The sequence below is a fragment of the Nymphaea colorata genome, chromosome 11, assembly GCF_008831285.2.
Source record: "Nymphaea colorata isolate Beijing-Zhang1983 chromosome 11, ASM883128v2, whole genome shotgun sequence".
NCBI classification, from domain to species: domain Eukaryota; kingdom Viridiplantae; phylum Streptophyta; class Magnoliopsida; order Nymphaeales; family Nymphaeaceae; genus Nymphaea; species Nymphaea colorata.
The window spans coordinates 15990867-16018677 of record NC_045148.1 but is presented as its reverse complement, the minus strand read 5'-3'; the positions used below and the strand labels follow the sequence as shown (position 1 = coordinate 16018677).

The 27811-nt window shown below is 37.4% G+C and overlaps 2 protein-coding genes and 1 long non-coding RNA gene across 6 annotated transcripts; all 3 read right to left on the bottom strand.

Moving 5' to 3' along the window:
* Positions 1-460: 460 nt before the first annotated feature.
* On the bottom strand, positions 461-9271 carry LOC116264601 (CRM-domain containing factor CFM3, chloroplastic/mitochondrial). Its single transcript, XM_031644918.2, has 10 exons — positions 8230-9271; positions 5819-6314; positions 5600-5730; positions 3363-3698; positions 2813-2969; positions 2441-2733; positions 2252-2311; positions 1743-1793; positions 1484-1632; positions 461-724 (listed from the first exon to the last, which is right to left on the bottom strand). The coding sequence occupies exons 1-9, from the start codon at positions 9091-9093 to the stop codon at positions 1573-1575; spliced, it is 2448 nt and encodes an 815-aa protein (XP_031500778.1). The 5' UTR covers positions 9094-9271; the 3' UTR covers positions 461-724; positions 1484-1572.
* A 1383-nt stretch (positions 9272-10654) lies between these two features.
* Positions 10655-16465, bottom strand: LOC116263595 (caffeoylshikimate esterase-like). Its single transcript, XM_031643331.2, has 8 exons — positions 16208-16465; positions 13812-13841; positions 13512-13647; positions 13248-13394; positions 12835-12965; positions 11778-11915; positions 11431-11529; positions 10655-10916 (listed from the first exon to the last, which is right to left on the bottom strand). The coding sequence occupies exons 1-8, from the start codon at positions 16460-16462 to the stop codon at positions 10692-10694; spliced, it is 1161 nt and encodes a 386-aa protein (XP_031499191.2). The 5' UTR covers positions 16463-16465; the 3' UTR covers positions 10655-10691.
* A 2290-nt stretch (positions 16466-18755) lies between these two features.
* LOC116263988 (uncharacterized) lies at positions 18756-22828 on the bottom strand. Of its 4 annotated transcripts, none has more exons than XR_007574602.1 (6): positions 21222-22828; positions 20907-21080; positions 20475-20625; positions 20175-20292; positions 19591-19720; positions 18756-19481 (listed from the first exon to the last, which is right to left on the bottom strand). It is a non-coding gene; the product is annotated as an uncharacterized LOC116263988 (long non-coding RNA). The 4 variants fall into 4 exon arrangements; XR_004174760.2 differs by having other exon boundaries at positions 20907-21468; positions 21717-22828; XR_007574603.1 differs by having other exon boundaries at positions 20907-21937; positions 22022-22828.
* Between the last annotated feature and the right edge of the window lie 4983 nt (positions 22829-27811).

Sequence of the window (27811 nt, the reverse complement as noted above, 5' to 3'; positions counted from 1 at the left end):
ATTGGACAAACATGTTTAACACAATTTCGCATCTCTCGAGGGATGTAGTGTAAGTAGTCAAGTAAGGCGCACATTGGGCTCATGTCTTGTTCAATTCCTATAAGCACTACTCTCCTAATGGCACGGAAAGTTGGACTGAAGAGTATTATCAGTGGTTTTGATACAGAATTTTCCCTCTCTCTCTCTCTCTCTCTACAAATACAAGTGACCTAAATCCAGACACGATAAAAAATGCATGATAAAACACAAAAAAACATACGAGCCAAAAAAATACTTTGTCTTCTCTCTTGTTCTTTCTCTCGATAACACATCATAAAAGAAAAAATCATTTTATCATAAACAACACAAGCACCTAACCGAACAGTAAGTTTTGGATTGTGATCTGTGTTTATTTATGCCAATTGAAATAAGAGAGAAAAGCAAGCAAACGAAGGCTTTCAACTTGCGCTGACACTGAAAATCCTGAAAGAAAGATGTTTTCTAACTTCCAAGTTTATCAACTGTCATGGATGGCAGTCAGTTTACAACAACTACACTTCTCTTTGATGAACAAAAACATAAGAATATCATTCCTCTACAACCATCAATGTTCGGGTCCACGTAGTAAAGAAGAAAATTTTTCTAGCAATAAAAGCAGCAAATAAATTAAGACAAGCAATTGGAGCATCTGCGGTTGAAAATTGTCCCACAGTTGCACTCTTTCAGCATTTAGACATACAATAACCTGTAAGCATATAATATCAGCAGTCAGATATATAAACGCTAATACTTTCTTCTGTGTTGAAGTTCTCATAATTTCTAATTAAAGATCTACACCAACTCCAAACTCTATCATTAGATACGTTAGTTAACAAAGGAAGCAAAAGAAGCAAACAAATGACAAAATATTGTGGCTGAAACATTCACCACGTGCCAACACAGTTTTATTCCATGTTTCTGAAATACACGTGGCCCAAGGCATCGGCTGCATTCTTCTCAAGCAAAGATGACCAAGTTGAAAATTCATCCATTTGAAAGTTATAAAACATTAAACTGTTCTATTGATGATTGCAGAAATAATGATAACTGCATGCAATCCCATGGCTTTCATGTTCCAAGTTGGACGGATAAAGGTCATGGGGTGTTTCTTTGTGCACTTTCCCTCAACTAGCAAAGTTTCCTTCAGGGCTAATTGCAAGATATTGTGGCATTAATTATTCAAAGCATTGCAGCCAATTTAAAGTCACTAGGAGAAAGGAAAGGAACAAGATAAAATGCATATACAGCAACAGTAAAGTTGATTAGTGCATCAGAGAATTTCAGTCATCACTTTAACAGAGCATTTCCAGCTTCCAAGAACTCATGGAAAAAATCAAAGTGACTGAGCATGGATGACATACACTGCAGGAAGCAAATGGAAAAAAAAATGACGTGAAAATTTCCAATAACCATCCAATTCCTACAACAAATGTAAAAAATTTTGTTTTTGAGATTAAAAGCATACTTGATTCAGAATACAGATCCTCTAGCCGGTCAAGTATGTACAAGTTCCTCTTAAGTCAAGCTTCATTTGACTGAAACAAGACCATGCTTCTATGATTCCCCATCTTCTTCGGAGTCATAGTCACTGTAGGAAGAATCATAGTCTTCATCCTGCAGGCAGTTAATGATCAGTCACTTTATCCAATAAGAGAGGACCACCATGACATAACAAATAATTTCAACTGCATATAAAAAGAAAAATGAAATGAACAGATGTGAACCTCTTCATCAGAATTGCAGACATTCTTGTCCTCTGTATCTGAACATTCTCCCTGTAAGCGTAATAGAAGTATAGTTAGTTGATTAATTGATAAATACTGCAATTTGATTATAACAGCCACGGTAAACAAAAATGCCTTTAAGCTATCATCTATTTGGCATGGTCAGTCGACCAGAAAAAAGGTAGTTGTTTATGCACAAATATGCAAAACATCAGTTCCATCTCCTTGAATAATTATGCTGTTTAAGGTAACATCCACAGAAGCAGGGAACACTTGAAATCAGAGAAATGATGCAGTTAGGTAACATAACACAATGCATATGATGGTTCACTTCTCCAATTTATGCAAAAGCTTGCATGCTTCTGCCTTTCTATAAGCCACGAGAGAACAAAAACCCTGTGCAAACAGCATCCCACAAAAGATAAAAACTCTATAATAATACAGGTAGATGCCTTATATATAATGATATAATGTTTTCTTGAAGTAGATAGGGGGAAATGCTGACTCACAAGTTCAACCTTCATCTGTCTAATTGTGTTCTCCAGTTCCTGTATTCGCTGGCAGAGTGCCTGAATTCAACAAATTGTTTTAGGCAAATAAGACAAACACCTTTTAGCAAACTAAATATCTCGTACTATGTAATCTTGAACCTATCATTTCTAAATGAGGAAAACTAAATACAGGCTAATTGAACTCACCTCATGCCGCTGCATTTCAACTGAACGCTTAAGGGCTTTTGCCTTTGTCAATAAGTTTCTAGGCCTCAAGGTGCTGGGTCGCCGATAATTCTTTCCCCGGTAATATATTAATGCATACCCTTTTGGAACTCTTTCAATAGCCACCAGTATTCCACCACTCTCATATTCTAATAATCGTGCAGTGTCTTCAACAAATGAAAGAGTCTTTTGCTTGGAAATTAATTTCACCAATTCCCTATGCTTCCAATGCAAATGCATATTCTCAATTACACCATCAAAGACACCACGAATACCTGACATTGCAGAGTAGATATTAAAGTATTTGAACCAAAGGTAACATGTATGAAAAGTGCAAGCGTAATATAGAAGTACCTAAAGGTAAGTAAGCTTTCATTCTTAAACCAACTCTGCGGAACATAAACCTTTCTTCGTCGGTTATTGTCTCTTGATCATCTGATGGCCCAACTGGCACCATTGATACTTCTATCTTTGAAAGCTGTCTCTCAGCTCTCAACTTTTTGGCTTGTACCTATCATAGATTATGCATGCATCTTCATGTCAAACTTATAATACATTTCTTCTGTAGGAAACCTATTAACAGAAAGAAAAGTATCGAAAACACATGCTATAGCAATTGAAATAGAACTCACATATAGAAATGAAAAATTACACATATTAAAAGTGCAGACTAAAGAAACTTTCCATGGAGTCCTGAAACTAAAAAACAACAAAAGGAAACTCCTGGTCACATAGGAGTTTCATAACTCCATGCGTTGGTGTGCTAAGAGAATAATGACCAGATAGAGAAACAGGAATGAGAATATTTAGTATATCAGGGATGATGGTACCAAAAAAATATGTCGTCCCCTTCTACAGGAAGACCATCCATGTCATCAAAGTGACTAGTTCAAATCTGACTTACAAGAAATAGCTTGTGTTCAATTCTCCTGATGAATCTGGCATTCTTAGCTCTAGAAGCCTCCTCCATCATCTTCTCCTTCTCCTGAGCAGCAATTTCTCTTCCCCAACGTGCTTGAACCTCCTGGAATTCAGCTAGTGTGCCAGCCTGTGATTCTGGTTTCACCTCTATTGATTCAATTGGTCCACTACGTGCTTTCTCTTCATTGGCTTGAATATCTTTTGTCAGCTCTTGTCGTGCCATCAGTGCAGATGCCACACTTGATGGAAGGAAATCCTTCCCCCGATAAATAACAATGTAATATTTATTTCGAAGCAGTAAAATACCACCAGTAAGCTTCTGCAAGAACAAAAAACAGACATTCATGTGTTTAGTGGATGATTCCATCTCAAAGCTGTGGCATAATGTACTTTTCCACATATGTCTTCCCTAAGGAAATATATGCTTCACCTATTAGGTCTTGAAAACAGATGGGAAAGAAAGAAATAACTAATGATGGAAGAAATGCTGGACACATAAAGTAGGGGTGCCAATGGATCACATTCAATTCAGACCTTTCTCTACTGAAACCGCCACATTATAATACACCAGGCATCATTGTAATTTAGGCGGGTTAGTCACTCAATTTGCTGAATGTGGACCCAAATATAAAAGGGTAAAAAATAGAGCTGCTGAAGCACTAGCTGGTGGTATGAAACAAAAATACTTACGTCATATGGGTGCAGTCACAGGTGTGGAACATTTTCAAAAAAATATAAAATTTGAGTGTGTCATGTCCCAAACCGATACCTGTGTCCAGCCATGACTGACTAACGCAGGTGCGGTGCCCTTCCATAAGTGTCCATGTGACGTAAATAGTTACCCAAATGAGAAATGGATGCAGACACCCAAACTGGAGAAAACGAACCACAAAAGTTGCTACAAAGTGGGAATCTATGCCACACAGATTCACCAAAAATGGTGGTGCACCTGGAAGCTAAGTCACATGGTTTCACCAAAAAATTGTGGTGCACCCAAGTTGACTCAGGTGCGGGTGTGGCCCGAGATGGGTGCACAAAAAAAAGTGGTGTTCCCTTGTTCTCCTTTTTTTTCACTTTTTCTTCTCCTATCTTTCCCCTCTTCCTTTTTTTCTCTTCTCTCTCAACTCTCTTTATTTTATTTAATAGAACTTTGAATTGGTATGCGATTAAGGTAACCTTGATAAAAAGAAAAATTAAATATAGACAAATAAAATTACTTGTATAACTATATACATGTGTGTGTGTGTGTCCCTTCGCCCCACCCGCACCAACATAGGCGGGAACAAATATATGTATATAGAACAATTATATAAGAAAAAGTATATAAGTGAAACCATTAGTAAAAAATAAATATATTAACTTAAAAACGTGAAAATGAGTAAAAGGTGAGATAAAAGTCAATGAAAAATTACTTGTATAGTTATAACAACATAATATCATAATTCATATATACCATGGTATAAGCAAAAAGAAAATTGAGAAAAAGTAAGCATAAAACAATGAGAAAAAAAGTGAAAAATAAGACTATGAAGCAAAAGTGACTTATTTGGATTGAGTGTCATTTTAAATGAACTTCTCCAAGTTCCAGCCTCTTTTATGGAAGCATCAAGTTTCAGGTTTCCGAAATGTGTTTCAGCGGAAGTGAAATTCCTTTGTACAAGAGCTTCCAGTAACTATCGTATGAAGCGGGGCAGAGCCAAGGGCCGACAGAGGCCTGGCTCCCCCCCACCACCCCCCTCCCTAAAAAAAATCTTATAAATTAAAAAAATATATTTATCTTATATAAAAATTTTGAAAAATGATATTTCGGCCCCTGTCAAAATTTTGAAACTATAATTTGGCCCCTCTTATGAAAAATTTCTGGCTCCGCCCCTGGTATGAAGTAGCAGCCTCCACAACCATTAGTGTAGTATGGTATGTGAACTGCTGTCCCCACAGGATTGCGGCAGGGGTGAAATGTTTGTAAGGGGAAGAACACAAATTTGGTAGTCTGATTCAGGTCAGCTATTTAATATATATCAACCCCATTAGATTCCAGTTTTGGTAAATAATTTTCCGACCTTACAATTTCTTACAAGTTTTAACTTTAAAACTGGATTCAATTCAATAATCATGTCAGACTAGATTTCCCTATTGATAGTCCTAAAGAGGCATCTATCTAACAATTGTGAGTGTTTTAAACAGCTACTACAGAAAAGTTCTACGATGAATCATACACACCTTCAATTCCTCAGCCATTAATTTGTTATTTGTGTTCTGGATACCACGCTTGACGGCAATTTTAACAACTGTACTTTTCTCCCAAAGCTTCATGATTGCAGTAGCCAATCCTTGATGATTCCTATTCCGCCCTTCAGGAACAAACCAATAATCAGTATTAAGTACAAGCAAGATGTTTTAACTTGTTTCAACTCTTAAATACATGAAACCAAACCATACCAAGAGCAAAATGACAAGGAAGTCTTCTTGCAAGCTTCCGTAGGTTTGTCAACTCTGCATTAGTCAGTCGTGATCTCATTCCAGTTGGAAGAAGCCTAAAAGGCGTTTTATAACCAGGAATCAGTGGAGGTAGCAAATCAGCATCAACAGGTAGTACTCCTGTGCCCCACCATTCCACAAACCTAGGACCTAGCTCGTCGAGGATACTATTATACTCCATTTCTTCAGCTGTCAAATTCTCAACATGCTGAATGCTCGTGTTAGAGGGCTTAGACTTTTCTATGACTGCAGTATCAGAATCCGTTCCATTGTCACTAATCATCTTCTCAGTGGAAATAACATCTGGTACAAATAATTTATCTCCCTCATGTAAAACTTCTTTGGAAACACTTTCTTCACCAAAATTTGGTGGCTTTAAAGGTCGCTCATAGTTGCTTCCTCTGTACACTACCATAACACTTCCTGACCTCCATATCACAAGTCCTCCTGTTCGGCGCTGTCAAGCAAGAAAAATGAGATACTCAATCATTAGACAAGAAACATTGGCAGCGAAGCTCCAGAGAAAAAATAGCATTAGAAGAGCTAAACAAACCAAGAAACAGATACATTAGAAATAAAATGTATACTTGCTAAACAGACATATATAAAAAAAAGGAAGAAATCCACAATGTAAAAACAGATTTTGACAGCATAGGTATTAGATACTGTGGCTGTACTTTACACTTGTAAAAGACAGAAGGCGACCTATTTTGTTACTTATAAGAGTATTTCATGATAATAGACACTCGTTGCAAAAGTAAGAACAGAACTTCTCTTTTTGCTGATAATAACAACTGTAAGGCCTCTGACATGAAAACAAGCTCCTCTTCCCTTTTTCCTTGTAGACAAAAACATAGGTTCTGTCCAAGATGAAGAAATAACAGATGGTTTAGTCCTCTCTTTATTACTGTCACTTATATTCTTCATTAAGGGCATTATGTGGTTTCTTTAGCTAGGTGACATGTGTACGTGTAACAAATTAGGGGCTAGGCTGCCAATTCATGTCTGATGTTGGTGGTTTGGTTGGTAAGCCAGCAGAATCCAATTCGAAGTTAGCAGCTAACCAATGCTATCGGACAATTCAGTATGATGAGCAGTAATTAGGTTCAAGTGTTTCACTTTCTTCCTGTAAACCTTGATCCAGACCTGTGCTGATGTACCTGCAGGTTGGTTTTTGTGCTACAGAAGTAGCACACTTTTAGTGCAGAACATGCAATTGTGGTTTTCTCTTACAGTATCCTAGCTTTCTTGGGTCTTCTTGTTTACTGATTAGTCTCGATGATGTTTATGATCATGTACTTATGATTTAACTTAGGGATTTTTTACCAACCTGCATGTATATACAAATACCTATTCAATTGAATACTTTGTGCATTTCAATTCAAATCTAACCTCAATGAGAGTTTTCACCTCTTGAATTATAATTTTCAGTTTCTAAATGAAGTAGACTGTGAGCCAGAGTAAAAATGAAAATTTTCCACCTATAGAAGCAGAATCAGCTAAAAGCATCGGTAAAGGCCTAAGCTAGAGGTACAAACTGCAGATTGCACAACAAGAAGGCTGGTATATGAAGAAAGAAACTCAAAAGAACTGAGTAAAACTCAGAAGAACTGAGGGGAAGAATACATACATATATATATAATTGTATATATATGTGTGTATGTATACTCTTCCCTCAGTTCTTTTGAGTTTTTCTCCTATAACTGCAGAAAGTGAGGTTTGGTGATATAGATACGGTCATGCGCTTTACTCTTTCACCACAGTTTTTGCCCCGTCTAAAGGCCCTTTTCTTGTTGTGGTCTAACGGAACTCTATGACGACGATTATAGACGGAGTGACATCAATGATAAAAAACAGAAGCAATATACCAACGGTGGACTTCTACTGTGAAGGACTCCCTCTGCTCGATGTTCACAAAGCAATGACAGCTTTGAATTTCAACGCGATATACTCTGGACATCCCAACTGCTAAAATGAAGGTAAAAACTGCATGAGCACCAGAGGAAATTATGTGTAACCTACAGAGGAATTATGTCTCAATGCATCTAGACCCCAAATGAAAGACCTATCTTTTGAAAACTTGAGTGGCCTTAGTGTGGATTATATTAGAGAACGTGTACTGGCATTAACGGACAAATGACGAAAGCGTCATATAAATAGCAAATCTAGACGTGAATGTAATAGATTATTAATATCGAGGAGCATAATAGTCTTTTCATTGGTAGGCAACGTCCTTTACGTTAACGATTTCACAGCAGTATGCCAACTACAATATAATAATACAAATACAAGTTTTTTTTTTTCCAATTTCTACCAAATTATGCTTATATTGAACAGAAAAAGGACCATAACCACAAGAAAGAAGGGCAGACCTCAACAATTTCATGGGCAGTCTTCATGTCATGGGCAAGAGTCTCGTGGAATTTCAGCCTAACCAGCTCCGATTTCCGCCACTTATCATGGATCTTCTCCAAGACCACCTGCGTTACACCAGCTTTTGGTATTGTTATCCTCTCTCTAAGAAGCATCCCCAACTTTCTCAGCCTCTTCAGCTCCTCATCCGGAAGCGTCAATTCCGCCAAGGTCGGGGCCTTCACACGCCTCTCCCTCTTCTTCAAATCCGTCACCTCTCCACGTCCTTCCTCATCTCTCTCCCAAGGTAGCAAAGGCTCAGAACTCGCAGCATGATCCCCAGTTCTGTCTGGTCGTTCCCATTTCCTCTGTAAGAGATAACCCAGCTCCTTCTCACCCAAATCGCCATCCTTTTCCTCCCAAGGAAGCAAATCGTCGTCTTCCTCCTCCTCATCGTCACTCAACCCCAAATTCCTCAACCTCTCCACAATCCTCTCAATGGGGCTCCTGGGTTGATGCTGGACGTCAAATTGACGCCCATTGCCCGCGTCGCCGGTTCCTTTAGTGGGTTCCACAGTCGTCGGTCCCAGTCCCGCTCCCGGTCCCCATCTGCTCAACCATGGTGAAGACGGTTCACGGGTCGACTTCGAATAGTTGGTGGACGATGTCGAAGGCCGACCAGAATTCGGGTCGGTTACTGGGGCGGAGTTTTTGAACGAAGAAGAAGATGAAGAGGAGGACGAGAAGAAGAGAGACGGGCGGCTGTTCAGATTAAGCAGTAGCGCCCTAAGGGGAAGGATTTTGCAGGACGAGTAAGGAGGGGAAGAGTAGGGATGGTGAAGACGGATGTCCGTTAGAATGGAGGAAGATAAGAATGACGTCATTCTTTCCAATTAACGAATGACATGACGAAGCAAATCTCAGAAGAAGAAAAAAAAAACTAAGAAGAAGAACAAGAACAAGAAGGTGGCTCTCTCCCCCTTTCTGTGTTTCCTTCCGTCTGTGGATGGAAGCTCTGCCGTTGAGGGAAGCAGCTAAGACGCTGATGAGCGGGACGGAGATAGAGGAAATATCTCTTCAAAAATACAACTTGACCTGGCGTTAATCCAAAGGACCAGGGCCTGTAGACATATTGCGCCAGTTGTATAGTCATAAAAAAAAAGCGTTTTTTCAGTGAAAAAAACGCAATAAATTAACTAACCATTTAATTAAAACTTTAAAAAACACTTTTTGAAAAAAAAACACGTTTTTTTAGATAACGTTAAAAAATTAAAAAAAAAACGAGTTTTCAATGCATTTTTTCATACTTTTTAAAGTTTTTCAGTTTTTTCATCTTTTAATGTCAAACCGTTTTTTTTATTTTTTATTTTTTATTTGTTTCAAATGTACTTATCTTTTGATTTTATGTTATTAGTTTTTCATTTAATTTAATTTTTTCTTTATTTTTAGTTTTTAAAAACTTTTAAAAATTTATCGTATTTTTTTCGTTTTTTTTGCAAACTCACCTTATTATATCCAAAAAAAAACCTCACCGTCTAAAACTTTAAGACGTCGTTTATTATTTATTACTACGTTACAAACTAGAGTTTGCCTACCAGTTTTTCATATATCCAATGACCGTTCTTTGAGGACAAATATATATATATATATATATATATATATAATATCTTCTTCTTCATAAGCATCAGTTTTTAAAATAAATGTTATATCATTTTTCGTGCTTGATCTTTGCCCACATATCCACCTTCATAATGTAAATGGTTTGGATCCCCCTTTTGTCAAGTTCGATTAATCAGGCTATATAATTGAATTTGGATTTAGACTCCATATCATGTCCTGTTATGTTAAAACTTAGCATAAGACCCGACATTTATATTAAACCCGATTGTATCTTTATTGGAACTCGCTCATGTTTTAGACCGGGATTCAGATTCAATTATAAAACTTATGTCAAATTCAAAACTGATTACTAATCACATCCAAATTTATTTATGTATGACAACCTGCTAAGTGCTTCGAAATTCAATTGGTAACTAGAGAAATCCAATTCAGTTAACTTCCTAGCTTCCATATTAACATTTACGATATTGGTTACAATAAGGATTGCTGTAAAGCCACGACTCCCTTATAAATCACTTCTTTGAAACTTATTTTCTAAGGTTAGATAATTTACATATGCTACTGGGATTCATCTGCACTCAGCCTAGAGAATAGATCTTAAATCTTGGACCTTCCCTGCCGGATATCTTCACACGTTAATGCTAGATTAATTTTTATTACATGTACCCAAGTACTTTAAAGTGAAAATTTGTATATTACAAAGATTTGATAGGAAGACAAACTTTTCCAAAATTCACTTATTAAGAATTTCTAATGTTGAAAAGTAAACCAGATTGTAATTGGTCCATAAAATTATGTAGCTGAAAAGTACAACAAAAAATCGGGATTCACATTGAACAATAAGATCTTGTCATAAATCAAACTAATTTTTGTTAATAACAGATTGCACGTCCAGCCATGAGATAATATCATTTATCACTTCCAGAATCCTCTCATCTGATTCTCCTTCCAAAATGCAATGGTAACCTCCTCTATATAACTTGATTGTCTTGTCCTGGCTGCTTGCTTTGTGGTACAAAAATTGACTCACTTGAGGATCAGTCACTTTGTCTTCCGAACCATGAAGTATCAATAAAGGAGCAGAAACCTAACATACAAAATACAAGAATTGCATTAGCATTGGCAATGTGAAGCTCTTATATAAAACTCTCCTGTATGTATGGAAGTTGGAAACCACAAAATTTGAATATCTGATATGATCCTCGTGAATTTTTGAGCTTAACAATATCAAAGTCATCTAATGACATAATAACTTCCAATAGAAGGAGCTATTGGAAGATAGGCTCCTGGCCTTTTAATAACCTCCCAGGAGATCATTCATCACAGTACTACTATCGTCTAAGCACACTTAACTTCGAAATCTTCGAAATTTTGATGAGATGTGATGCATTAGTGCTAGTATGATTGCACCCTACAAAACAATTCGATTTGACATGAAACTAACGTGTAAACAATTAAAAGAAAAGAACAACACTACAACGCATTATAAAGAGGTCCATGAAAAAGTTTAACTGCAAATAAACATCTAAGATTTATGAAGTATTGCTTTCATTTTATGCCATCCCTAAAAGAAAAAAGGTACCAAACAATAGTATGTTAACCTTGTCTAACTGACGTTCAATCTCCTTGGTGGTCTTCAAAAGCTCCATCGCAGTCCTTACCCGCACTTTGTCCTTGTATGAGACCACATTAACTTGAGCCTGTTCCATGCAAAAACATTGCAAAATATTAGTTAGATAGGTAAACCATAAACATATTATACTTATATATGGTATTTCTAACATCTCGAAATGCAGCGAAGAAGAATTATTTTAGTTTGGACCCTAGAGACAAAAACGCAGGCTCCATCTAGTACGTACCTGTGAACTGTTTAAAAATTATGCCTAGAAGCATTTAGCATATAAAAATAACCATGTTAAACCAAGAATAAGAAAGAGGGACACGTTACCAATCTTCGTTTGGCAAGTTCTTGAAATGTGAAATGACTGAGATCTTCATTGGGAAAGAGTTTCACTTTGGGAAGAGCAACGGACAAGAATTTTGCAATCTTTACCATGAAATCAGGTGGCATGATGTCTTCTGCAATCTTCCGAGTACAATTATAGCCACAGAGAAACATTAAGAATAAAATAAGTGATACGATTTCACAAAGAAAAATGTCTTGGAAACATATTGCAAGTTGAAGTACAAAATTTATTGTCAAGAAGGGAACTAAAGTCCTCATTACTGCAAATGTGAAGCATAATCCTCTAAGAAATGTTCAGAACAATGACAGTAATTTCTGAATTTTTAACATAAAGTAAACATAAAGCCTCGGGTTAGTGGATCTAAGCTTTGCATCAAATGCTGTTCAATTCGCAATGCAGTTTTGCAACTTCAATCGATGGTCAAATCCATTAGCCATGCTTAGGGACAATATGAGAGAAGAGGCAAACGATGTCCTTGAAAGGAATGATCTTAACAACAGCTATCATGGGAGCAGATATGATAAGAATGTCATCGTTACGAAAAGCATTCCTAGCAAATATGGTGGCAAAGATCATGACGATGCTCTACTTAGGGAACGGTTAAAGATAATGCACAAATGAAGGAACCATTATGCTGCTACGGTGGTTAATGAGTGTTCTGTAGCTGAAGAAGCTGTCCTATTTGTAAGGGCAGCTTATATATGAATGAGATTGCAGAATGTCGACCTTAAGGACGATGGTGCCTCCCATGGTGAAAAACCATGTTTAAATCTCTTTTCTTGTTATTTTATTTTTATTTTTCAACAGTTCCTACCATTGATCATGCATGAATAAGGATACTGGTGAAATACAGTTTCGTAATACTCCTACTAAATGATGCAATCTCCATCATACTTAGGCAATTCATAATACTCCTACCAAATGATGCAATCTCCATCATACTTAGGTAATAGTTATGCTAATTCGCCATTAAAATCCAATAGAGTTATGTGCAGGTTACAGAAATATGCTCGGACATGACATAGATAGACAACTTACCTTGCACATAGGAGCAACTAGGACAATACCATCCCACATACTTGGCTGCTCAAGGTGAAGCTTAAGAGCAACAGCTCCTCCCATAGATTGTCCGAAAATGAAATGGGGCAGCTTTCTAATGAGAGGCTTTCCTGCAAGTCAACATGAAGGTATTAAATTTTGCTGCCCATAACAGCTGCCCAAGACTTTGAGGACGAACCAAAATGCAGTATGAGTACATCTTGCAAACTAGAGAATTTTTGCAACAGGGCTGGTTCACCTTTTCATTACTTAATAATTTTAGAAAACAGATAGAACCATGACATGAACGTCATATGCAAGCTATGATAACCAGTTAATTGGTAGAAATAGAGAATCAAAAAGCACAGAATCGCGCTGGGGAAAGAAGTTGCATGACAGCTAAAAGGATTCACCTTTGATCTTGGTATATTGTTCAATCACATCCTCCACTAATTCGTCAAAGCTTGGTATGTACCCGTGCAGCCCTTGCGAAAGACCAAACCCTGGATAGTCCATTGCAAAAACTCCATACCCTTCTGCTGCAATTCTTTTGGCAATTCCTGTAATACAAGCCGGGCCTGAGATTCTTTCATATGCAAATTCGGGCTCAAGATTCGTTCAGAGACTACTGTGGTCCGTCATGTGGTTAATAGGTGGAACTTCTGATGGTAGTTTACCTTCGAAGAAGAAGGTGCAGGTATCGCCATAGCCGTGGCAGAAGAAGACAGCACCCTTGATGCGAACCTTCGATGAAGGTGGGGGGAACCAGCTCTTGCAGAAGACCTCCAACCCTCTGGAGTTCACTTCATACCACTGCATGAAGAAAGCAAACAGGGGATCCTCTTCCTCTTTAGGAGGGCGATGTTTTTTGTTTTCAATATGAACTAGTACCATACATACTGACAACATGTTTTCATGATAAAATTTTTCGGTGAAAAGGCAACGAAACAAAGAAAGAACCGGCTGCACAGTCTTACCTCCTCCATTTGAATGCCAGATGGTGCCCTCTGCAGATCAAACACAAAACCAAAATGAGTTTCTGCTTGAATTTGTTTATAAGGAATTTCACAGACTAGATTAGAGCTACAAGATCATGCGCATGTTTGTGCTGCTTTACAGTTGCTCATTTACTGAAGGCAGTCAATTATGAGCACTTCCCCATCATATGTATAGTATAGACACACACATGAGTCTCTTTCTGTTTCTGTTGCAGAAGACTTTTGTGGGTTTGAGGTCTTCGGGATAGAGTAAGTTAAACGAGGTAGCTGGAGAACTCAGCAGCGTAAATCGTGCTGATACTTCAGATCCCGTTCTCAATTCTTTGTGCACCGAAACATTTGAATCCAAGTAGATGATACATTCAGGCATTTTCTATCCGATTACTTTTAGTTTAGCATGTCTAAATCATTTATATGGATTTCCTCAAGTCAATACCCGTGACACAATTTTCTTGTGATCAGCCATTGATACCTTGGATTTGCAAACCCATTAATATGGGACAGGTCAATCTGGAAAGTGGAGGAAACAAAAAGGAAAAGCAGAGAAAAGCATTCGTTTTCTGTTATACCGTAGACCGGTGGGAACCCAAGGAGCCGGACAAAAGCTCTGGGATAACTTTTTTTGAGTGTCTCATGGAGTTCGGGTTTGACCCGGTTTCCACCAAACCCCACAATCCATGTTCGGTCGGTGGAAAGGAAAAAAGAGTGGACAAAGTTTGGATTAAGGTTCAAGCATTTTTCTTATGTCAAAATTGGATTGAAGTCGTGGTTGTTGCATGAGGAGCGAGGATTGATTTTTTTTTAGGAGCAGACGAAACAGTTCAACCTCATATTCGAATAAAGAAAAATTGAACTTAAATCTAAAAAATATATTGCATAACTAAAATTTTTAATTTGTTCAATACATTTTTTTTTCAATTAGTTGGGGTGTGGCTATAACCTAAGTAGCCCCCCTCCCTTGGGTATGTTTAGGGACAAGAAGCGTTCTGTCCTTTCCATACCGACTCAACTCCAAAACGAAAAGAAGGAAGAAATTGAGGTATTCTGAAAATTAAAAAAAAAAAATTTTTTTTTTTTACTTTTTCCCTATATTTTCGTCCTTGTAAAACCCATTTTACTTTCGAGAGAAGTACTCATTATACCACTAGATGCACAATCTTTTATGCACATAATGGTGCATGTAACTAGCTTCGATTAGGACCCGATGTCCTCCGCCAGGGCAGCGACCAAGCATGTATTCAGCCTGAACCCATTAACCCCTTTGCTTTAAGCTAATGTGGACTGCTTTAAGCTAATGTGGACGGGATGTAGCTGTCTTTCTACTATTTGGTAATTTGCCATGAGTATTTAGTTGGTACTTGCTGATTCACATGAAATTATAAATGTTTGATTCAGAAGTTAATTTCAACTTGATATTAGTACATGATATAGTTCACAGGTCCAAACCCACCTATGTCTAGACCTGATAACTCCCCAAGGCCTGTGGGAAACGTCAGCACGAAGAGGGCTTTTGGTGAGAATAATATTTTGTTCCTAGAACATATTTTCTTAAAAAAACTATGTCCATAATTCAAGAAACATAGTGCTTTTGGAACACGTAGTTTAGAAGCATGTATTCCAAAAGCATAATAACTAGTTACCAAATGCCCTTAGAGATGCATGTATAAACACTCGCGATATCATACAAGCATTGTAGTACTAAGCTAAATATCATCTTCCTAAATAAATCATTCACAGCACTTGATGAAGGGGTCGGTAATATTCCTGGTGCTCCCATGGATTGGTAGCCTTATGTTTGCGAATTGCCCAATCTTAATGATAAAGTATATAACATCTACGCCATGGATTTTGAGGATCAACGATCACTACTGCACAATTTATTGGGTTCAATGCAATTCAAATTCGTCAAGAGTAAATGACCAAAGTTTTGTTCCTTAACAATCTCCGTATTAGTTATCTTAACCGCCATCAACATAGATTTAACATTTAGTTTATAAAATATTACTCCACAATTTTTGTTGAACTGCACTGCAAAGGAGCCGTTCTCGCGTCTAAACAAGAATCCCGCAGGCGCCAACATTGGTGATCGGTGATGTTGGTGGTAATGGGCATTAAAGGTGACCGTTTATTGGTTAACGTGGAGTCCACAGGCTACAGCACCGCTGAACTCTACGGCCTTAACAGGAGCCAGTCTTCTTTTATTCCGGCCAGTTAGCAAAGAGATCAGAATCAGGTTGGCACCGACCACCGTCTTTCCTGTTCTTTTGAGGTGGTACGATCAGAATTCTTTCCATCCATCCGAACATTTAACAGAGAACTAATTGCAGCTCTTTTTTGAGAAGAAAAAGAGAATCGATGAAGGAAAAGAATCGGACCTTGAAAAGGAGATGATCGAGCTCCTGCTGAGTTCCAGCAAACGCCCACCGAACTCTCCGGCGTACCACCGCAAAATCAAGGTTCTGGCGGGCAATGGCGTTCAGCTCCTCGCTCACGCCTTCAATCCTCCGCGCCTGGCCAGCAACGACGAACCCCGAGCCATTGGCGTTCCTTCCACTCCTCCGCCTTCCATGAGAGACTGAATCGAGTCTTCCTCGCCATGACAGTTCAGGCTTCATCTGCAGAGCTGCCATCTCTCTCTCGATAGCTGGAATCTAGACCTCCCTCGATCTCTCTCTTATAGAGGAGGATCTTGTGAATTTCTTTCCAGGTAATCAAACACGCGGCGTGTAAAACATGCGGATTCGTCGCGTCAAGGACTCTGTGTGCGGACCGCGTGGTCCTGGACTCTGACTTTAGACTCGCTATCATTGCACATGCGATTTGAGCCAAGTAACGTTACACTTTTGCAAACATTTTTTGGGTAGAAAGCTTCCAGATGATCTCCGAACCACGATAACATGGACGGAGAGATGGACATGAGGACAGGATGGCCGTACCCACAGAAGTTGTTCTTTGTTGATTTTTTTTTTTTAAACTAATGTATATTCTTTTAAGCTTAGTTTGATTGGTAGATAAAAATTTGGAACTGGAAATTTATAAAAGAAAATATGAAGTAAAAAATTAAACCTCAGATCCGACTTTTTTACAACGTAAAGTTACCCTGATCTATCTAAACCGGGCCTTATGTAGTCTGCATATATTAAAAAGTGACTTACTTCAATCATTCTACATTCAATTCCACTAACATTTCTCAAACAGTCCAAATTGAATAGAAAGACATGTTTGAGAGGTCTTTGTCTCCCTTCTCCCTCCACTCAATGCACTTAACAAAGGAGAGAGCGCCGGGAGAGAGAATACTCAATCATGCTCTTAATTTCTATTATTAAAAAGATCGTTCGAATCAAATGCATATATTAAATTTATAGAGTCTTAAAAGTTAACGGTTATAGTTTTTTCAACTCATTAGGTGAAACCCAAATTTTAAAATTTCAAGTTCTTCAATTTTTGTTTATTTTTATAGCAATTATATAGTTAGGTTTATGAAAAACAATTAAAATATAGAGAAGCACGCTTATGGAAGATGTTTTGGGAGACATAGTTTTGATGCCAACTAGGTAATCATTTCTACGTGCAATCTAACTTAGTCCCAGAAGCCAAGTTGCATTGACGTGATCCAAGGGCGTTGATCTGCTCACCCCAGTCGGAAGCCAATAAATCAATTATATCTGTACTAGCTGATCAAGAAAATATGATTCTTTTTAGCTTGCAACATGTGATGCATTTTCAACAATTGATTTTTGAATCATAAAATGCATGCTTTGATTATATTTAAATTTCAGCAATTCAATAATCTTCACTATACATCATGTCTATAGGTTGGATATAAGGGAAAAAAAATTATGATTGCACGGATGATTCGATTGCAGTAAATAACATACCTTTTTTTTAATTGTGATATATATATATATATATATATATATATATATATATATATATATATATAGAGAGAGAGAGAGAGAGAGAGAGAGAGAAAAAGAGAAGGAGAAGGAGAAAAAGACTGATAAAATGAAAATTCATAGCAAAATTTGAAAACAAGAAGCCCCTAAATATAATAACAAACCGCAAAAATAAAATTAAAAAACGAATATACAAAAGAATCGCACGGTAAAACGAAAATAAGAATAAGTAGAGAAAGAGTGAATAGATGGTGTAGTACCTAACTGCAGATAAAAGACGGCACCGTAATCGAAAAACAAAATAGACATCCCAATGCACCAGACAAGCCACAACATTCGGTGATGAGAAAGTATCCCTCAAGACCGTGTTATTAAGTCAAATGCGCCACCAAAAGGAAATAAAGAGAGAAAGAAAGAGATAAAAAGTCAATACTGTTAAATGGTTGCTAGATAGTTAAAATTTTTTAAATTCATTGCTAAAGCCACCATAAACAACCAAAATTGGAAAGAGTTTCAGGGCCATTTTAGCACTGTTACATGATTGTTAGATGGCTAAAATTTTGAAATTCATTGCTCAGCCACCATAATAAACAACTACAATTGGGAACAGCTCGGGACTATTTTAGCACCAGTGATAATGTTCTTTGGGGGCGAAAGCTGTCGGTGATGGTACATCTTATGAAAGATTTGACATGGCACCAGTGGGAGTGCAGCACAGAGCCATCGATTAACTATCACTGGCACTAAAATTAGAAAATATTAAAAAGATATCTCTGGCACAAATCCAGCGCCAATAACTTTCCTTAAATTAGTTTTAAATTCCAGTTCATGGTATTAGTCGGCAATCAAAGATGAGAACAGTTGTATCTAGTCTATAATATTACGCTGCAAGAAGAAAAACAAAAAAAGAAAGAAAGAAGAAAATAAACAAGGAAAACAGCAAGAAACAAAAAAAAATAGAATAGAAGAAGAAACGGAACAATACCTCTTTAGCCAAGTCTGTTTATTGCTGCTACGCATTGTCCTCATACTTTTCATTTGCACTTAATAAGAAATAAAAAAGTTTACTACAAATCATATTGAAAATTAAAACATATAAGAATAACAAAATCACCAAGAATAGACACATTAGCAAAATCTGCTGAATTTATCTGGGCCATCCCTATTTCCATGGCATCACTGATCAGAATTGCCTTGTTGATATCACGAGTAAATACACAAAGCCGGACCGGTAGAAAAATGTCAATAGGCGACATTTTCAAATTCCTAACATCCCAAGGAGTGCAGCATCATATGCACTACACAAACAGTCTTGCAGCTTTCAAGAACTTATCATAGGGGCTTCCAGGCGGTAACTTAAAATGACTGCAGATATTCAGTAGAACAAGAGAGAAAGCTGGGCTGGTTATGGTCATTTGTAGCCAATCAAGAGCATAATTTAGGCAGATCCATTGGTTTCTATAATGTTTTCATGGTAGTGGAGAAAAATGAGTCAAATACATGGCTATATTCATGTAGATCCTACTTTTTATTCTTCTATATGTTTCTACTTTGATTATGATTGTTTTGTTGCTATCGGCATCTGAGGATAACCCAATAGACAACACATTCTCTTGATGCTTAAAACTCATAAGCGCTAACATCTTCTGCTGTATCCCAGTTATGAGTGCTTCGCATTGGTCTTCATCTAATCATATGATATAAGTGCTGTAGAAACAGTAAAACTAGCAACTTGATGAGCCGCTTCCAGAATCTGCAAGAGGAGAACATATATTACACAAATCATGTCAGGGGAAAAGATATATCACACCAATAACTAAGGAAGGCGCAGAGATGATAAAGCTCACACACCATAAACAAACCTTAATAAAGAGAAACCGTAGTGTTAAATAACAAAGTCCGTGAGCTGGTTGACACTTGACACTCAAAACCTCTGAAGAGATTATAAATGAGGGTACTCTGCCATCCACTTTGCCTGAAAACCACGTTTTCCTGTTCGACATGAGAGAAAATCTCTTAAACAGAATCTTAAACCAAACATGACAAAGTTTTTTCATCTCCAGGAGCCTATTAAATGGAGAAAATAAAATTCAAGACACTGAAAAAAAAAATTCAGACACTCAATTGGTGCAAAATGTAATGCCATGAAAATTGAACTATGGTTGCCCACATGAAAACCAGCTTTGATTGCTAGATGAAATCCAGCCTGCCAATTCTTTGGCAAACACTAGATAAACATTTAAAGAGGCCACCATATGGATTGTCCAAGGACCAAGGTACAGATTAGACATATAAAAAGACCTCAACAACCTAAAGTAATGTTTATTGCAAAGCGACCTGTCCAGTTATGCTTATTGCACAGCATAGGCTTATGGTTCACAAGTTGCCACAAAAAAACAAAGAAAATACGAAGAGCTAGTGAGAAACAACCAAAAAAGTCCATTACCTGAAACAGCTGTAGCAGCTGTCTGTGCATGCTTTGAGGCAAATCAACACCTATTGTCATGCTTAGAGCCCAAATCAACACCAAATGTAGCGATGAGGACTAGCAAATGATCATTTTCCTGAATCATCAATATTTGAGTCATCTACCCAGAAATATTGATCATCTGAAAGTTACATCTTTCAATATTCATGAGCTATAACTGCATGTCCATTGTTCATGATAATTACATCTTGCATCTTTCAATATCCATAATGTATCCACAATGACAGGAAAATCATGATAGAATGACTACATTCTTACCTCCAGTTGCAAAACATGACCTACTTAGACCATCTGTATGATCACTATCCAAACTCAAACGTGCCAGCACCTCATCAACAACGAATTCCATGGCAAGTTCTACCTCATGGTGATATTCAAAAGAAGCAGCCTTCAAAAAATGATCATCAACCTGTTGCACATTTGAACTTCATTTGATATTGGTTGCTGACCTGTTGGAGCTCCAATGACGGACAGAAAGATAATCCCACGAAATGAAATTTACAATTTTTCAAGGGTTTGTTAATAGTCAAAATAATCTTCTCTTAAAAATAACAAAAAAGTATTAAAACTAAGAAGTTGCAAACTCAAATATTAGCAAAAGCAAAATGGAAAATCAACAAAGAAGATGAAGACTTAAAAGCAAGGCAAAAGAAAATGAAACATTAGAAGAAAATGAGCAACATTCTTCACCTGCTCATCAAAATAAAAATCAACACATGCTTCTCATAATTCAGCCAGCCATTTCTCTGTTCTTGGGACACAAAAAACATTAAGGGAGACAAACTACAAAGCCATGAATTCATCTCTCTCGAAGCAGAGAATCAAACAAGCAACTCTTCCCCAACTAGACCTTGTACTGCCTCTCTAAAACGTAATACCAACAGCAAAGAGTTAGACAGCATATCATAACACTGCAAAAGAACTACAAACGCATAATTCCTAAGTCAAACAACATTATAATCATGAAATAAGCTATCATATGCATATAACAAGAAAAAGAATGACCTTGCCAAATTTCAATCTTTAGAACCATAGTGTGCAATCTTTTCAATCTTTGATTAAAAAACAGAAGCTCTCATGCACAGATTTATACAGAGATGCCCATTGATACATCACTGAAGGAACAATTGCCCTTTAATTTTGACCCACAAAATGAACACCTATTTCATGTTTTTATGAGTGAATAAAAATCATGATAATTGCACGTTTGATGAGTTAACTTTGCTTCATCATGACTTCTTCACCCGTCCATCTGCATGCGTAGAGAGAGAGATTAGTGAATGCCTATGTCTAACTCTGGACAATATACGAATAAAATGCTCAAAGGTTTCCGAAATAAAGGTAGTTGCACATAAATCCAATTAGTTATGGATGAAAATAAAATATCTTCATGTTTCTGTTTCATCGGAGGCTACAATATTGTTCTAAAGTTGCCCATGACAAGATATACAAATACTTTCAGAAAAGCAGGAAACTTGGAATCAAGAAAGAGAACCCTACATCAACCATCTTCTCATGTTCTTACTCTCTCCCGTCAATAGCTAATCGGGTCCAGCCAATTCCATAACTGGCTCTCGTCTACTTAATCAACACCACCATCAAAGGGGAGATTGCCACATAATCAACAGAATGGAACAAAAAAAATATCTATAGCGGCGCTGATCTTCTTCATTCCTGACGCACCCATGCTAACCAGACACAACTACAAGTCTACAAGGATCCTGCACCCTACAGTTGGTCAAAAGATAGCTAGCACACTTCAAACTATTCAACACCATGTACATTCTGAAAGTCAAAACCAGCACCTCGAGTAACAAGCAATCTAAATTGAAAAAGTGCGTCCCCCCATAGCAGCTGGCATTCTGTAGCAGGCGTTAGTAATAAAAAACTGATACATGTTAGAACCAAAACAAATAATTCATCTAAGAAAATGGGACTCATGATTTCAGAAAATAAATGAAAAATCACACAGAACCCTCCACCATCCAACCCCATTCCGTTACAACAACAACGTAATAACCACGCGAGAAAAGCTAAAAAGGAACGGCCTACACCAGCCTCGTCAGGAAGAAGCGGGTTAGGGAAGCTTGGCGGTAGTGGCCTGTGCCGCCGTATGCTTCTTCTTAAAGGTGACTGTCTCCTTGAAGACGACTGCAATGAGAACAGATATCCTCCTGACCTGCCAACGGTCTCACCTCTGTCGACCATCCACCAACGTTCCAGCGACTCAGTACTCAGTAGGTGCTTTCCACTCCATGATCGCCGTCGACGGCTCCCCGGATTCTCCGCATCATTGGGTTGCTTGGGTTTTGAAAACCCCAGAACGACAGGACCAGCAATCCTCAACGACAGCTACGACCATCCACGACGGCGCAGACCCTCTTCTCCGCCCCCTGTATGGCGACGAAACCCCTTTCTTTCAGCAGCTGAATCGTCGTGCAGAACAAGGCGGGGACAGAAAAGAAGAAACGAAGCTGTCCCGCGCAAAACGTTTCTTTTCTCTGCCGTTTGGTTTTGCACGCTCATTGTAGTTCACCGTCGCGCCAGAAAGAGTGATTGCCAGTCGATAAAATATTTTTGGTCTTCGACAACGCACGGCGCAGACTGCGCCACTCAACCGGACGGGGACTAAACAGGCTCCCAATCTTCGTATATATATATATATATATATATATATATATATATATATATATAATATGCCAAATATTGTTAAATAAATAAAAATTAAAAATGTGTACAAAAAAATAGCATGAGCACGCGAGTTTTCCCGCTATATGAAAAAATTATGCCAAATATTGTTAAATAAATAAAAATTAGAAATTTGTTGCCAAAAATTAGCATGAGCATTGGTGACTTAAAAATTTGCCGTAAAAAGATAATGCCACATGAGCATTAGTGACATTTTATGATGCAGTAATAGTTCATGGCGTTTTTAACATTAGTCATAGTACTTTCATTGGTGGTTTTTCATTTTTACGGTAACATCCGGCATGCGGCAACATAGAATTCTTTTTTATATGTATATAAGGAAAGAGAGGTTTACGTCATGACATATTTTAGTTCGTTTGAGCGAGAGGATATTGTAGCAGAGAGATCATACATATATGATTTGTATCCACACATTAGGATGAGTCTCCGACTCCATCTCTCCTTTAATTCAGTCCAGCCCCATGCATTTTACAGTCTTACTTTCACCAAACAGATACAGATTCTTATCAGTCCGTTCTCCATGAAACATACCACTGTCGTGGCTCTGTTACTTGATTTCCACATGAACCACAGCATGATACCCAGAATTCAATATCGTTTTTCCTTTTAAAGTTACTATTTTCTCTGATCTGATGCCATAGTTTCAAAATCTGTCGAACCTGACAGAGTTCTTGCGAGAACACTCGCGTACACCTCGATTGCAAAGTTCAGAGTTAATGAAGAAAGATAGAGGAAATAGAACAGGCATATTCCCACAATAAACTCAAGGCCAGTTCCCTTGCTATTCTCTAGCAATTTCTTAGTGGAGTTAGCCCCATTTCTAGCTTAAATAAATTTACCAGATTTGGTTGGATGGTATTGTTTGATCTTGATCACATGTTGCTGAGACATGATACAATTGTTTTATGCATATTCTGATGTTGTGATTAAGCGGAAAATTACTCAAGCTACTCGTTTAACAGCATAAGTTCTCTCTTTATTGCCTTAAAAGGCAATCTAATTAGGCCAACTCTGGATCTTAGATCCGCAGATTTGAAGCATGACACTCCCTCCTTTCAAAACCACGCTTTTTAACAACAAGTGTGGTGAGAAGCTGAAGTTACTATTTATTTTATCCGATGTCTATTCAAACAGTTCATATCAGCCATTGTCAATTTGAGAGATCAACGTACACGATCTAAAGCTTCCATTAACTTCACATCAATGAGATGCTTAATAAACAGTGCAATTAGAAGCGGAGCTAGAAAATATATAAATGAGAAAAATTACCCTGAAACATCAAATATGAAAATGAAACCTTTTTTTGGTATGTGTGGGCAATTGCCCACACTTAACCTACACCCGCCTCTGCCCCTTAGTTCAAGTGTTAGAAAACACAAAAGTGCCTTCATCAACAACATAAAAGCTGACTAAACAAATGCAAATGAGCCCTTAAATTTGTAAAGACAAAATGGAAGACACAAAACAGGTCACCTGTTTGCATGGCTGAGATGCAAAATTACCAGGATACCCCTGACCTCTCAAAAATGAAGCCCCCTTATAAGGACAAAATAATGGAAATGGAAAAAACGAAATTGCTAAAATATCCATTATTTTTTTCAGAAACAATCCAAATGCCTCAAAAGCCCTTTCGATGCACAATTGTTGCATGCACCAAGGGGTAGTACAGGAATATTCACCTGTTGTCCATCAACCACGCCTTTCGGGCTGATCTTAGGCCCTAACTCACCCTCCATGGACGAACCCTACGGAGGAACCCTTAGGTTTTCAAGGCATTGGATTCTCACCAATGTTTGCGTTACTCAAGCCGACACTAGGGTGGTGTACACAACTCGTTTTAGAATTCGAACACAAGAACAGTGTGATTCACCATTCTATGAGTTCAGCCCGGAACATAACGTGCACTAAGCATCGATAATCAGGAGAGATTGGCCGCCGAATTTGGCAACCTTCAAGCCAAAAGCTCAAGCTTTCTTCTGACCATGCCTCCCTTTCTCTTGGCCTACAAATTATGCCCATTTAACAAGATGACTTCTTCTCCTTTCCTCTGTTTCATGCCACAAAAGATCCGAATGGATTCCTCAGTTTCACGATGTCATTGACATTTAACTCTGAACAGTAGTCCAATATAAGCAAACATTTAACTCAGATACTTATATGTTATCTTTAACTACAAATTCACGAAACCACATGCGGTGTTCATGAAGACACAGTGTGAAGGAGTCGAGCAATCACGAATGCCACATGCAACTTATACAAAATGAACCAAAATTAACATGAAGTGAATAAGATCAACGGCAGGAGAACCATTTAATTGAACATTCAAATGCATGCAATAAGAGTAGGATGAAAATGTGACTTGAAAATAGTTCTTCAAGGAACTTCAAGAAAGGTGTAAGGGGAGGCCGATCTTCAATAACGTAGTTTATATATATTATCACTGCAGAATTTGTGGTACCGTTCAACGCAGATGGCCTTTTATACATTGCTATGGAACAGTTAGATCTAAATTAGTAAGTACTTGAAGACATAAAATGTAGAAACTAATTCCAATTCGCAAACCATTGGGGGAGATGAGGTAAAGGAACAAACTTCTCATTTAAGAGGAAGATCCTATCAGAAAACTGTGCCAACAAACACTGTTTTCTTTGTTTTATAATATCAGAAAACAGTGCTTATATTAAAAGACAAATCGGAACAGAAAGTAATAAACATGTAGTTCTTGGGTCAACAAACCTGACGCATCCAAACAACTGAATGATTTTCTTTGTTTTATAATATGGTTGAGAGCTCCGGCAGGCTGCCGAACCCGTTATATAATAAATAAGTTTCTGTTAAACCAAAAAAACCGTCCAATGATTAGTCGAATGCGTGAGTTGCACATGAAAAGACAAGAACATTGTGGATATATATATATATATATATATATATATATATATATATAGAGAGAGAGAGAGAGAGAGAGAGAGAGAGAGAGAGAGAGAGAGAAAGAAGGGCACAAACACGAGAATTATATTGTAGATAAGGTCGTCCATATAAATGTCTCAAATCATAAAATTATAAGACAAACTTCTACAAAAAAACGAATTTTGCAATTCATACAATTAAAAGTACAATTAAATGTGATTTAAAGATTGAATTTATAACTTATTTTTTAACCTAAACATTTTGAGTACCTTCCCATATATAGTAAGGATTTATTCAAAAAGAAACTTAGCTGGCTGGAAAAATGAATTTTCAGACAGAATAATGTACACAATAATTCTAATGTCGAATTTCAGACTGAATAACGTTCTCACTCACGCACACACACATGGGAGTTATTCTTAAATTATGCTTCTTAAATATGTCTTATCTACTTAAGCAAAATTAGACTATTTTTAAAGTAAAATAAAAAAGGATTATAAATGTCTGGTGTCTAAATGAAACCTTATAAGTAATTGAGAAAATTAAAGCGCCAATTTCAAAACTTTTATAAACTCTAATGTATTTCTGAACCTTGTAGGTTTGAACATTTCATTTCAACTGTATACTTATGACACTACATAGTCCTTGAGTATAAGAAATCACGAGAGACAAGATAAAATGTGAAATAGGATTGATTGTTCATATGAAGAGATCATGGAGCTAGAATATATGTATATATAAGCCTTTAATGATTGAGTATGTGAATTAAATAAATCATACCTGGCTGTTTTCTCAATCATGTTTGGCTGTTTCTATGGAAATATATAAATGTATATGTCACCTCATACAGTTAGATTTCAAAGAACTTTCTCTCGGCACGCCTTGCCTTGAGAGTAGAGAGGAATAAAGTTTTTTAGTTGAAAATTTTTACGTAAGGCCCGACCCTGTGTATAATTATTAAAACAAGCGCTATGTGTGCTTTTTATTTTATGGATATGGGACACTGCTTTTTGTAGTTTAAGTCTGGAAACTTGAGAAAATTTATTTATTTTGTAGCACCCACGCATTGCCAAGTTATATATATATATATATATATATATATATATATTATTCAATTGTCAAATACCTACCAGTTCATTGTACGTGCCCTCCTTCTAAGGTCAGAGCAGCGGTTGAGCATGGGACGGGTGCTTGGTATTCATGAACTTGGCCGAGCTTACAGTTGGTTTTATTCCAATGCAATCAACTAATCACCAAATGCATGTGAATATTTATTTGCCAACTTACTTGATTCTCTAAAATACATTATTAATTTTACAGGTACCTTGGGGTTAGGCACATATTTACCAACTTATACCAATAGATGAGTTGGTTATGGAATGTTAATCGCTACACAATTTTAATAAGAGTTCAAGTGCGGTCGGGTCCAGAGCTACGTTGGGGCGTGGTGCAAAGATATTACACTGTCAACTTGAAAATCGATTAGTGGACACACGAAAGGGGATGTATCTTTTTTATGGGTCGTCAACATTGAGGCAAATGTCACCTAATCCAGTAATTTCTCGGATAACTACAACTGCGATCGACCAATTCGTTGTTCCTTGTTCACCTTGTTGCTGCTGATTCTTGGATATGCTCCTTCTTCTTCGTGGAGAAGAGAGACCTTGATCATCGTAATCATGAGCATGCCCAGTCGTTAATCAAGTCCATATACTTGTGCATCGGAACCTAGAGTTGACCACTGGCTCAAAACTCATAGTTGTGCACTCTACTTGCACATAAAATTGCACAAATTAATGAATTCATCATTGGCTGCTTTTCCAAGCTTAAACTCGTTTCAAATCTCCATTAAGTGCAATGTTGTAAACTGTTTAATTTGGATAGTGGCAGAGCTACGTTGTAACCTGGTGTTTGACAATTACCCGCACTAGCCCGCAAAATCTATGTGTAAAAACTTTATTAATTTTCAGTATTTTCAT